Source organism: Chiloscyllium plagiosum, unplaced genomic scaffold, assembly GCF_037043375.1.
Source record: "Chiloscyllium plagiosum isolate Xiang-an unplaced genomic scaffold, Cpla_swu_hap1 HiC_scaffold_26, whole genome shotgun sequence".
Classification (NCBI taxonomy): Eukaryota; Metazoa; Chordata; class Chondrichthyes; order Orectolobiformes; family Hemiscylliidae; genus Chiloscyllium; species Chiloscyllium plagiosum.
In genome coordinates, this window is record NW_028270164.1 from 44,838,181 (window position 1) to 44,852,309 (window position 14,129).

Genomic DNA, 14,129 nt, shown 5'->3' on the forward strand with positions numbered 1-14,129 from the left:
CTTTCGACTCTATCCATTCCTCTCATTATATACCTTGTATACCTCGCTCAGGGCACCTCTCTTCCTCCTTCTCTCCAGAGAGAAAGGTCTGAGCTTAGTCAACCTCTCCTCACAAGACAAGCCCTCTAGTCCAAGCAGCATCATGGTAAACCTTCTCTGCACCCTCTCCAAAGCCTCTGTATCTTTCCTATAATAGGGCAACCAGAACTGGACACAATATTCCAAGTGTGGTCTCACCGGGGTCTTGTAGAACTGCAGCAAAACCTCACGGCTCTTAAACTTGATTCCCCTGTTAAGAAAACATATGGTGTTTTGGCTTTCATCAACAACCCTATCCACTTTGGGTGGCAACTTTGATGGATCTATTCACTTAAACACCAAGGTCCCACTGTTCCTCTACACTGCCAAGAATCCTGTATTTAATCCTATATTCAGCATTCAAGTTTGATCTTCCAAAATGCATCACTTTGCATTTACCCAGTTTGAACTCCATCTGCCATTTCTCAGCCCAGCTCTGCATCCTATGTCATGCTGCAGCCTGCAATAACCCTCAATACTATCAATGGTACCTCCAATCTGTGTGTCATGGGCAAACTTACTTACCGACCCCTCAACATCCTCATCCAAGTCATTTATAAAAACCACAAAGAGCAGAGGATCAAGAACAGAGCCCTGCAGGACACCACTCACCACTGATCTACAGGCAGAATACATTCCATCTGCAACCACTCTCTGCCTTGTCAGCCAACCAATTCTGATTCCAGACAGCCAAATCTTCCTGTATTCCATATCTCCTGACTTTATGAATGAGCATACCATGGAGAACCAAATGCCTTGCTGAAGTTCATATACACCACATCACTGCTGGACATTCATCAACTTGTCTCGTTACCTCCTCAAAGAACTCAACAAGATTTGAGGCATGACCTGCCCCTCACAAAGCCATGTTGACTGCCTTTACTCACACTATGCTTTTCCAAAGAGTCATTAATCCTGTTCCTCAGAATCCTTTCCAAATCCTTGCTGGCCACAGACATAAGACTGATTGGTCTGTAATTGCCAGGGATTTCCTTATTCCCCTTCTTGAAAAAGGGGAACAACATTTGTTTCCCTCCAATCCGACTCCCATGGAGAGTGAGGAAGCAAAGATCTTCGCCAGGGGCTTAGCAACCTCCTTTCTCATTTCTCGGGGCATCCTAGGATAAATATGGTCTGGCCCTGGGGAATCATCAATCTTAACATTTGCCAAACTTTCCAGCACATCAACTTCATCAATCTTGATCTGTTCAAGCCTATTTCCCAGCTCCTCAAAGTTCTCATTCACAACAATCCTTCGTGAAAACTGAAGCAAAAAAACTCATTCAGGGCTTCATCTATCTGCTAAGACTCCACACACTTCCCTACCTTCTCCCTGACCGGCCCTATCTTCTCCCTGATCATTGTCTTATTCCTCACGTATGAGTGAAATACCTTTGGATTCTCCCTAATCCTTCTTGCCAAGCCTTTTTTTTTTACCCCCTCCTGGCTCACCTCAGTCCATTTCTGAGCTCCTTTCTGGCAAGCCTGTAATACTCAAACTGTGCTAAACCCTTGCTTCCTCCACCTTGCTGCCTTCTTCCTTTTGATGAGAAGCTCCTCTGTCCTCGTCATCCAAGGCTCCTTAATCTTATCCCTTCTGAGGACAAGGTGTGGGGCCTGGTGCTGGGATCCCGGAGCGGGGAGGACTCCGGGCCGGGGGCCAGGGCCCGGTGCTGGGATCCTGAAGCGGGGAGGACTCGGGGCTGGGGACCAGGGCCCGCTGCTGGGATGCCGGGGAGGGTTTGAGAGAACTCGGGGCCAGGAACTGCAGGGAGGGGCACTATCAGGAGCTGAAAGAACAGCTGCTGAACATTCGGTGCATTGGAAACGAAACTGAAAAAGCTCAGCAGGTCAGCCTTTTAGTAAAGAGAAACAGAATTAGCGTTTGTTGAGAAGCAGGATGGGTTCAAATATCAGAGCATTGGAGCAGAGACAGAGAAAGTGAACTCCATGGTTAGCACTGCTGCCTCACAGCACCAGGGTTCCAGGTTCGATTCCAACCACAGGTGACTGTCTGTGTGGGTTTCCTCCGGGTGCTCCGATTTCCTCCCACAGTCCAAAGATGTGCAGGTTAGATGAATTGGCCATTCTAAATTGCCCGTAGTGTAGGGTGCATTAGTTAGAGGGAAAAGGGGTTTGGGTGAGTTACTCTTCAGAAGCTCGGTGTGGACTTGTTGGGCTGAAGGGCCTGTTTCTACACTGTAGGGAATCTAATCTAATCTCAGATGAACAAATTTGTGCCTCACTCACAACAACTGCTCCTTCAGCAGTCTCCTCAATTGTGGAACAATTGCTCCCAATCTGTACTTTCCAACTCCTGTCTGATAGCGCCATGATTTCCTTTTCCCTAATTAAATATTTTCCCATGGTAACTGATTATTTGCATTACCTTGTTTCTGGGGATGAAGTGGTCACTGCATTGTGTCTTGAGTGGCATGTGACTGTGAGGGAATGGCTGGGGGTTATTTCGTGCGCATTACTGACAATGTAAAGATTTCGTATAAAGGAAGGACTGTTTCCTCTGTTCAGAGAGCTTCCCACAAGCATGGCGAGGAATGTTCAGGGTTTCTCCAAAGCTTATATTGTACTGTGCTTAATACATTTTGCTTGTTCACAGAAGTTGGCATTTGCAGTTGCATCAAGTGTGTAAGAATCTCAAGAAAAAAGAACTTAATAGTCTGTGCTCCTTTCTGAATCCTGCATGAACAGGCTTTTCTTTCACAAATACCACACTTAGTTCAGAAGATGGAAACCTCGAGGATAATGACACCGCTGATATGGATGAAGATGATGCGTGTGATAATGGCATGTATGGGGTTGAGAGGGCTGAAGACGCAGTAGAAATGCATAAACTACTTGAGGACATCAATTCAGACACAATATATTAAGGTTTCTATGCATGTAAATAAATAGAAATGTAAAACCAAAATTAAGACATACCAGTGAGTTCTTAATTTCTGTTCAAAACTGAAGGCAGTAAATATAACTTCTAGGTAAATTCTTAGGAAAAAGGTGTTAACTATATTCAGAAAATTACAGTAATAATTTTTGTGCTACTGCAACATAATATTTAATGATTTAGAAGGTGGGGAGGCAAAATTCAACATAGCAAATCTCCCAGCTTGGGTACATCATCTGACAGAAACACGTGATGGTAGTAAACAAGAGACAAAGCTGGAAAGTGAGTCAGGGTGAGCATGATTACTTTTGCATTACCAGTTTATGACCTTCATAACTAAAGGCTTGTGGTAAGATAGCTGTCCTCAATGACATATTCTGCCATTGTTCACATCAACTACTCAACAAGAATCTGGATGTACACATGGGCGGCACGGTGGCGCAGTGGTTAGCACTGCTGCCTCACAGCGCCAGAGACCTGGGTTCAATTCCCGCCTCAGGCGACTGACTGTGTGGAGTTTGCAAGTGCTCCCCGTGTCTGCGTGGGTTTCCTCCGGGTGCTCCGGTTTCCTCCCACAGTCCAAAGACGTGCAGGTCAGGTGAATTGGCCATGCTAAATTGCCCGTAGTGTTAGGTAAGGGGTAAATGTAGGGGAATGGGTGAGTTGCGCTTCGGTGAGTGGACTTGTTGGGCCGAAGGGCCTGTTTCCACATTGTAATGTAATGTAATCTAATCTAATCTAATCTAAAGCACCTGTTGATAAAAATGAACTTTGAAGAAAGTCCATACATGATAAAATCCATCAGATATATCTCTGGAAAAGTAGACAGTATATCAGTACTCTCAAACTTTATCAATTGCTCTCCCCTCCTATCTGTTTTATTCAATCTTATAATGGGGCTTAGTTCTTTTAATCTGTCAGCTTTCATAAGGTTTCACAAATTAACACTTTAATCTTTTACTTCACTTTGCTGCACATAACCTTTTTTTATTTCATTACAGAAAATCAAGATACCTCACCAAGCATTTTATTCTATAAAACGGAAGAATAAAATATTGAAAAAATATTTGAACTTCTTGTTAAAATTTTTAATTCAGAATGATAAATGTTTCCAACATTATCTTCTACTTTGATGACCAAGAATGGAGTGGAAGAACATAAATTCCCCTACAAAGTTTGATAATTTGCAAGTGCTGAGCTTTGCTGCATTTGCTAATGTGTTTCAAAAGTTTTAACCAGTTTCGTATATATGCACTATCAGAGCCCACAAACTATTGGAAATAACCCACGAAATGAGAACCTGCATAATGGGCATTTGGGAACAAGAATAAATGCCCTTGTGCAAATTACCAAGTTGCAGGATTCCTGGAAAAATATCATACATTCATGTCATACCAATCGCCTATGACACTCTAATGCACTGTATTTTTCATAAGTGCTTTACTCTTTCTCTTAAAATATTGTTCAACAATAGCATCAAAAGATTTCAGACTGGCATAACACCAACTCTGCACTGAAGTCATACAGTTTTCACCAGTTAAACTTTGTTTACTTTTGCAGGTCTTGCCAGCATGCGAAATGGAAACAGACACAATTTGTTCAAATTTATGTTGCTCTCCATTCTCTTGTCCCACACAAGTATCTGATGGCGAAGAAGGCCCGTTTGCTGTCAATGATGTGCTTGCATTCAGTGGTGATAGCCTATGAGGCAGGTGATGTTTTGGATTGCTGTTTCTAGTTGGTTGCTTTGCTAAATAATGATGTGCAGATTTCCCATCTTGGTACCAGTTCAGCAAAGAAGCTTGTCTTGCCCTTACAGGTATCCCAAATAAAGGAACTTTGGATTTCTGCTTTTTGAATAAGGGAACTCTTATTTTTCGTTTCATTGGCACTAGAATTCTGTTGATATTTTCTTCATAAAATTTATCCTTAATATCAATACTCTTCCCTGCACTCAGATTGCTGTCTTCAGTCAAGTCTTGCCAGACTTGCTTTGGTGGTACCAGTATTTTGTCATTATTTTGGAATGCCTCCTTATTGCTGTCAGAACTTGATCTTTCTATACACAATTTGTTTTTACTGGTGTAGTCTTGTTGCAGTTTTTCTGGTGACTCAAACATGACACCTTTCGGAATAACCAGAGATCTTAGTCTTGTATTCGGGTGAATGAGCATTTTTTTGCATTTTGCCTTCTTCTGCATACATTCTTTTAGTGTTTCTGGAACTTGGATTTGCTTTAAATCATCAATTGGACTGAGGTATTGACAGAAGTATGCCTCACATGCCTTAGTTTTCACCACAGGGATAATAGTACAAGGTTTCAATCTGGCCACAAACTCTTGCAATTCCTGAAACGAGGAGTGATCTGAATAGGGAACCACATGCACATCTTTGTGGCAGACTCTTATTTTTCGGCTTGTGGGGATAATAGCAATTGTAGGGCACATTTGACTCCATTTGACCATGTTGAATCGGTTAATTTCATTCTGGTCTACGACTTGGATTCTTCCGGCTCCCACCTCTGAAGTGAAGACATTGCACAGTCCCAAAAGCTGAAACATCTGAAGTCTCCGAGGACTCACCACAATCCAAGTTTTAAATATCATAGCCAGTTCTATTAATAATGATTCTTTGCCCAAGTTATACAGACCTGTAATTACAGACAGAACAACTGCTCAAATACAATGTGCTTAAGCAGGTAAAAGTGAAAAAAAAGGAAGAAAAGGCAAAAAACAAAGAAAAATCAAAAAAGAAATTGTGTGTACATATGTTCTTTCATAATCACCAAGATGTTCTAATAAACTCCACAATTAATTGTCTTTTAAGTATCGGTAACTATTGGAATACAAGAAATATGGCAGTCTCAAACAGCAATGAGATGACGCTAAGATAAAGACAATGTGCTGGAGAAACTCAGCAAGTTTAGCAGCATCTGTGGAGAGAAAAAAAAAGTTCATGTTTTGAATCCAGTGACCCTTCGAAGGGTAAAATGTTTTTCTCTCCACAGCTGTTGCCAGACCTATTGAGGCACTTCCTGTTTTTGTTTCAGAGACAGAAAAACAGATAAAACTTCACAATGCACAGCACTTTTGTGAGTTCCCTCAGTAAGGTTTCAGACTAGATTAATGTGTTCAAAGTTTTGGAACTTGGCTTGAATCCATTACCTAATAACTTAGCAGCAAGAGTACTATCACTGAATATAATGAAAGGGTCTTTCCATAATGTCCAATCATGGAAAATACTTCCTATAATCATGGATGCGATTTTTCCATGTTCTACAAACGTTTCTATTACACCCTTTTAAATGAATTGCAAATTTGGAATCCATTTAAATGAGCATGAATCATTTAAGATGCCAGGACTCATTGAGAGTTTGGTGAATAAAGCATCCAGTATCCTAGGCTTTGTTAATGAGTGCACAGAGTACAAGAGCAAAGGCGTTATATTAAACTTGCATGATACATCCGTTTGGCCTTAGCTGGGGTATTAAGCTCAGCCCAAATGCCAGATTTCAGGAAAGATGGGAAAGCATTAAAGAGACACTCGAGAAAAGAATCTCAAGAATGTTCCAGGGATGAGGAACCTCAGTTGTGTGGTCTTATTTAAGTTGGGACTGTTTTCTGAAAGAGAAAGTTGACAGTAGATTTGATAGATGTCTTCAAAACTGTGAGGAGGCAGAACAGAAGAGAAAAGGAAAAACTGTTCCTAGTGTTAGAGGATAATGAATTAGATGGCAAATTTAAGGTAATTGGCAAAGCAAGCAACAGAGGCCAGAGGAAATGGCAAGTAGTTAAGATCAAGAACGCACAGCGTAAGTATATGGTGGAGGAAGGTTTGATTGTGACACTCGAAAAGGGAGTTAAAGTATTATCTGAAAAGGACAAATGCACAGAATTTGGTGAGAAAGTGGGGGAATGGTACTAAGTGCATTCTAAAAGTGGTGCAAACAACAGGCCTAATGGCCGCCTCCTGCTCTGCAACAATTCAGTGATTCAGTACTGAACTACCAACTATTTTTTCCTGTGAGGTCACCTAAAGGCTGGGAAGTATAATGTGCAAACTCATATCTTCAGAACTTGACAACTAACAAAAGGATATCATTGCAAAAAACAAAATCTTTCCAGTATTCTTCCACTTTCTAAAGTCACTAACTGATACTATAAAGCAACATTAAAGATTCAGGAGACCTTCCAGTATCTCACTTGAGCAGTCAGTCCATGTGTGGTGGAATATAAGGAGTTGACCTTTTTACTTCCATCAGAAAGAAGGATGTACGATAGTTAGTTTTGGAGCGGGGGGGAGTGAGAGAGAGAGGGGGGGGGGGAGAGAGAGAGAGAGAGAGAGAGAGAGAGAGAGAGAGAGAGAGAGAGAGAGAGAGAGAGAGAGAGAGAGAGAGAGAGAGAGGAGGACTGTTATGCAACAAAAGCAAGAGTCACAGAAGGGTGCCCACACATCCCCAGGCTTCTTGGAGTAGTATCCTCTCCAGCACTCAAATTTGTGATTATTCACATTTTTTCTCCATGCTTCCTGTCGGCACCAGGTCTCCACCCTGCATTATAAGCAACCACAGCTCCTGGTCATGCATCTGACTTGAGATTGTCCAGCAGTTCGAGGAGATAGACTGTTTTCTGCCTAACCACCTCTGGCTCACGATTCTTGCTGCCTCCACAAATTGGAGCTCTTTGGCTATGATGATCTGGAGATACAATCTAAATTCAGTTTTCACCCAGATGTTCTCACACATATTTTCCAACAGTAATATAATCAGCTGTAGATCAGTAGCAGGAACCCATGCTTATCCAATCATGCCATGGCTACCTATCAAATAACTGAATAGTAAAATTTTATTTGTGACACAGTTTTACATTATTGCTTGATACTCTCCACATGCAATTCTTTCTAAATTTATTAACAGTTATATGCAGCTTTTTAACATTTAAATGAGCTACCATTTGGAGATTGAGGTTATCAATCCCAACAAGATGCTGTCTGTGATGTGCCAAGTCAGACAGTGACAGGCCTACAGCAAACCTTTTATTTTCCAGCATCAATCACTTCTTCCACACAATCCACAATAACACTACACAGAAATCAATCTTAGTCACAGACAGGTCTGCTCAGATTTTTTAAATCTATGCTAAATTATTCTACCTTTATCTCACCTCAGCTGAAGAAAGTCAGTCAAGCCAGGAATAATTCCACAACTGGTCTCAGTGATCTCACTGACAAGGCTTTTTATTCCTGATGAAGGGCTTTTACCCGAAACGTCGATTTTGCTGCTCCTTGGATGCTGCCTGAACTGCTGTGCTCTTCCAGCACCACTAATCCAGAATCTGGTTTCCAGCATCTGCAGTCATTGTTTTTACCCAGACTTAAATTAAGAACAATGCTGCAGTTCAGCCAGCACATGTAAACAGAATTAACAGCAAGAAGCTGAATATGGAAAAAGTATGTGAGAAAAATGACGATGTCTCCCTTCACGTATGCATTCTGTGCCTATCCTGGTAGCACAGATATTCACGCAAAGTGGGCACCCGAATAAGCCATCAAGTTTCACCATATTCTTATATTTTATTAACACAATAACGACTCCAGGAAAGGGGCTGAGCTTTTTAAATTGAGGCAAGGAGTAGGAAAAATAAGATTTGCCACATTCTTACCAATGACTACATTGTGCTCCGGGTGGGCGTTGATTATTGCTTTGATCTCATCAGTAGCTTCTTGACGGGAAGGCACCATGGACTCGGGGTCACAGTTTGTATTGTCTAGATACAGGAGATCTATCCTTCTTTCTGTGTTCAGTGGTGGATGGGTGAACATCACAGGTGTGTAACGGAAATCCGCTATATAAAAAATAAAATCAAAATCTCCATCAATGTTCTCTGGCTGATTTTCAGCATCCCTTAGTTTTTGTATATTGCACATATCTCAGAGTCAGAGTTGTACAGCACCAAAACAGACACTTCAGTCCAACTTGTCCATTCTGACCAGATACCCAAAATTAATCTAGTCCCATTTGCCAGCATCTGACCCATATCCCTCTAAACCCTTCCTCCTCATTGACCCATCCAGATGCCTTTTAAATGCTGTTATTGTACCAGCCTCCACCACATCCTCTGGCAGCTCATTCCTTACACGCACCACCCTGTGTGTGAAGAAGTTGTTCCTTAGGTCACGTTAAATCTTTCCCCTCTCATCTTAAACCTATGGCCTCTAGGTTTGGACTCCCCTACTCTGAGGAAAGCTATTCACCCCACCCATCTGCTCTTCATGATTTTATAAACCTCTAAAAGATCACCCCTCATCTTCCTAAACTACATGGAGAATAGCCTCAGTCTACTTAGTCTCCTTCCATAGCTCAAATCCTCCAACCCCAGCAACATCCTTGTAAATCATTTCTACACCCTTTCAAGTTTAACAGCAGCTTTCTCACAGCAGGGAGACCATAATTGAAAGCAGTATTCCAAACATGGCCCAACCAATGCCCTGTATAGCCGCAACATAACAATACAACTGCTATACTCAATGCACTGACCAGTTAAGGCAATCGTACCAAACGCTTTTTTCACCACCTTGTCTACCAGTGACTCCACCATCAAGGGAATATGAACCTGCACTCCAAGGTCTCTTTGCTCAGCAACATTCCCAAGGGCCCTACAAGTCATGCCCTGATATGCCTTACTAAAAGCAACACCTCACACTTACATAAATTAAACTCTATCTGCCAATCCACAGCCCAATGGATCAAGGTCCCGTTATTCTGAGATAACCTTCTTCGTTGTCTACTGCACCACCAATTTTGGGATCATCTGCAAACTTACTAACCATTCCTCCCAACACTCACAACCAAATCATTTATATAAATGACAAAATGCAGTGATTCTTGCAGCACACTGTGAGTCACAGACCTCCAGTGAAGAACAACCCTCCACCACCAACCTCCTTATCCTCCCTTCAAGCCAATTTTGTATCCAAATGGCTAGCTATCCCTGGATTCCACATGACCTAACCTTGCTAATCAATCAATCTACAAAGCAGAACCTTGTCAAACATCTTGCTGAAGTCCATATAGACCATGTTCAATGCTCTGCCTTCGTCAATCTTCTTTGTCACTTCAAAAACTCAATTAAGTTAGTGAGACACAATTTCCCACACACAAATCCATGTTGACTATCCTCTCACCAATCCTTGCCTTTCCATATACATGCAAATCCTGTTCCTCAGAATAGCTTACCAACCATTGACATCAGGCTCACCAATCTTTCGGCCCCTGGCTTTACTTTACCACTTTTCTTAAGTAGTGGCACCACATTAGCCAATCTCCAGTCTTCCAGCACCTCACCTGTGGCTATCAATGATATAAATATCTCAGCAAGGAGCCCAGCAATCACTTCCCTAGCTTCCCATCAAATTATAGGATACACCTGATCAGATCCTGGGGATTTATCCACCTTTATGCATTTTAAGACGTCCAGCACCACCTTTTCTGTAATATGGACACTTTTCAAGATTTCACTATTTATTTCTTCAAGTTCTCTAGATTCCATATCCTCCTCCACAGTAAAATACTGACAAAGTGCTCATTCAGTACCTCACCCATCTTCAGTGTTTCCGCACTTCAATGGCCTTGTTGATTCTTAAGGGGCTCTATTCCCACCCTTGTTACTGTTTTGCCCTTCATGTATTTGTAGAATCTCTTTGGATTCTCCTTAAGCCTATTTGCCAAAGCTTTCTCATGTCACTTTTTTGCTCTCCTGATTTTCCTCGAGTATACTCTGACTGCCCCTCGAGTCTATAGGGATTCACTCGATCCCAGCTGTCTACACTGACTATAAGCCTCCTCCCTTTTCTTGACCAGAGCGTCAATTTCTCTAGTCATTCAACATTCCTTACACTTACCAACTTTGCCCCTCACACTAACAGGAACATACCTACTCTGGACTCTCACTACCATATTTTTTTTTTTTTTAAGGCCTCTGATTTTCCAAACATTCTTTTTACCTGTGAATAGCTTCTCCTAATATGTTTTGAAAGTTCTTGCCTAATACACTCAAAATTGGACTTATACTAATGTAGAACACTAACTTTTTGATCAGGTCTATCCTTTTCTTTAATTCTAAAACCAATAGAATTATGATCACTCGTCCCAAAGTGCTCCCCCACTCAGTCACTTGTCCTGCCTTATTTCCCTAGAGAAGGTCAAGTTTTGTTCCTTCTCTAGTAGGTCTACACACACACACACACACAAAATCAGAAAATGCTCTTGTACACATTAAACAAATTCCTCTCCATCCAAGCCCTTGATACAATGGCAGTCCCAGTCTATGTCTGGAAAGTTAAGATCCCTTACAATTACAACCCTATCAAAGATCTCCTTTCAAATGTGCTTCTCAATTTCCTGCTGACTCTTGGGAGAGCCAACAGTACAATCCCAATGGGAAGATCACCCTTTCTTATGTGTCAGTTCCACATATAACTCCACTGGACTTAATCTCAGGAGTATTCTCCACAAGTACATCCCAAATGTTATAATTAACCAAAATTGCCACTCCCCCTCCTTTCTTGCACCCCCCCCCCCTTCAATCCTCCAATAGCATCTATATCCCGCAGCTTTCAGTTGCCAGTGCTGCCCTTCCCTGAACCACTTTTCTGTGACAGCAAAGGTATCCCAGTCCCATGTTCCCAACCATGCCCTGAGTTCAACCGCCTTACCTGTCCGGCCTCTTGCATTGAAGTAAATGCAATTTATCAGTCTAACCTAGTGTTCTGCCTTGCTCTAGCCTGCCCTGACTATTTGACTTGCTCCTCTTCCTATCTATAGCAGCCTTCGACTTATTTCATTTCTCATACTCCCTTTGGATTCCAGCAGCACATTCCTTTTTTGATGTCACTAGCTATCGCAGGTGAAATTAAATGCTCAGTGTGAATGTTGGTAATTAGGTGAACAGATATGTGCGTTGCCCCATGGAAATGTGTAGACATAGTTATCTTGGTTACCCAGAAGTTACTCAGATGACTATTCCTTTGCCCAACATTTTCTGGGTAAGCAGTTGGACAAATAACATTGGAACAAAACTACAGTTTTGCATATAACCTGGACAGCAGGGAATTACCTATGAGTTTAATTTTTCTGAGCAATTTCTATAGAGGTCACACTGGGACTTCCTGATGATCCCAAAACGCAGGTCAGGTTGTATATCTGATCTCTGGTAAGCCAGAGATTGAAAAGTCTGAGCCAATGTGTCCCATGCCCCTTACTTCCAGAAGTGCAATGGGAGAAATGATGGAGAGGAAAGAGGAAACACCACAGATGAGAGGCTTCAGAAATAAGCACAGACAACATAAAAGGAAAGAAAGTCAAAAGGTGATCAAATAGAGGCATTAAAAATGATAAAATATTTTTACAATTCAATTATCAGCTATTTCCACGAGTCAACAAACTTGCATTAAAAGGAAACAAGTTAAAATAACCATGCAAGAGACAAAAGTTATTTTTTTGTGTCAAGGATTGCTAAAGCAAATAAAGCAATATCCTACCAAAAACACTAGTGAAAACAGGAACCATAAAAGTTCTTTAAATAAATGCGGAATATTACTTTTAATAGAAAAACTAAACTGAAACTTGGAAACATCACAGTAATCTTTCGTGAAAATATATCACTCTATTTAGCTGTGTACCATTTGAAAAGCAAAAAAAAGTTACCAGCTTTCTTTTTAAGGTAAATATCACCTTCCTTAAGTCTTTTCATTTAATCCCACAGTCATGCTCTGACTTTTCTTTTTGGACAGTGATTGCTTGTCTTCTGGTTGTTGACTAACTGACCAGTCACTCCAGGCTGTGAAGCAATCCAGCTATGTGACCATGGCGGGGCATCACCATCAAGCCAAATCATGTTCGAAGCCAAAAATCAAATACGTGCGTTTACAGGGTGAGGGTTAGGCAGGGGGAAGGAGTGCTGGCTTTCCCCTGTACAGCCAATGGGAAAATGTCTCTTATAAAACTCCAGCAATTTGACTGGTTGAGATCAGCTAACTGAACACAGACTGGAGCATCAAGCAATTGCCACATCACTCAGTGCAGTGGCCTGCTGAGCCACCAGGTGGAGCTCCTTAACCACTGAATAAAAGTAATTCCTTAATGAACAAGGAAGACGATATTTGTTAAATCAAGCTGCAGGGTATTGTAATCTGCCACAGCTAACTGGTTACTTTTTTCCTTTCCATCAACTCGTCACGTTTCTGAGCAGAAAGTCTGCGATGGATACCCTAACTTTTCGACATGGTTTCTTGCATTGACATTCCAGCAATGCTGGAAAATTTGATTCACCAAAGCCACTCAATTACTTTCAAAGCTGCAGTGATCTGAAAAAGAATGCGCGAGCAAGAACAAAGGAGAACAATACAGCACAGGAATAGGCTCTTCAGCCTTCCAAGCCTGCGCCAACACATTTTGCCCTTCCATGCTAAAACTGCCTGCACTTACTGGATCCATAGCCCTCTATTCCTTTCATATTCACTTATTTGTCCAGGTGCTTCTTGAATGCTCCATTATGTCTGCTTCCGCCAATTCCTCTGGCAACACTTTTCAGGCACTCACCACTCTTTGAAAAACTTGCCTCGCATATCTCTTTTAAACTCCACTCCTCCCCCCACCACTGCAACACCTTGAACCTGGGTCCCCTAGCAATTGATCCCTCCACCCTGGGAAAATGCCTCATACTTGCCACTCTATCCATGCCATTCACAATCTTATAAACTTCTGTGAGGTCACTTCTCAAACTCCTGTGTTCCAGTGAAAACAAACACAGTCTATCCAACCTTCCTTCAGAGTTAAAATCCCAATACCAGTAAACACTCTGGTAAATCTTTTCTATACCCTCTCCAAAACATCCACATCTTTCTGGTAATGTGGTGACCAGAACTGGATGCAATATTCCAAGTGTGACCTAACTAAAGTTCTAGAATTCTGCAGCATAACTTGACTATCCCTATACTCCATGGTCCTTTCAATGAAGGCAAGCATGCCATAAGCCTATTTTACCACTTTATTTATCTGCACTGCCACCTTCAGTGATCTGTCGACCTGCACACTTAGATCCCTCTGCATATCAGTACTCCTCAGGGTTCTGCCATTCACTGTGTAAGTTCCACC

General features: G+C 41.7%; 1 protein-coding gene across 4 annotated transcripts in view; it reads right to left on the bottom strand.

The window, feature by feature from the left end:
- Window positions 1–2,530: 2,530 nt before the first annotated feature.
- LOC122563283 (5' exonuclease Apollo) overlaps window positions 2,531–14,129 on the bottom strand; it is a 37,568-nt gene continuing 25,969 nt past the window's right edge. For 3 of the 4 annotated variants that reach the window (XM_043716978.2, XM_043716976.2, XM_087973669.1), the window contains 2 exons: window positions 8,638–8,820; window positions 2,531–5,627 (listed from right to left, as the gene is read on the bottom strand). In XM_043716978.2, coding sequence (XP_043572913.2) covers window positions 4,390–5,627; window positions 8,638–8,820 — 1,421 coding nt within the window. In that variant the 3' untranslated portion in view covers window positions 2,531–4,389. Of the gene's footprint in view, window positions 5,628–8,637; window positions 8,821–12,680; window positions 12,867–14,129 lie in introns of those variants that run through there. The other variant, XM_043716981.2, reaches the window with a different exon arrangement.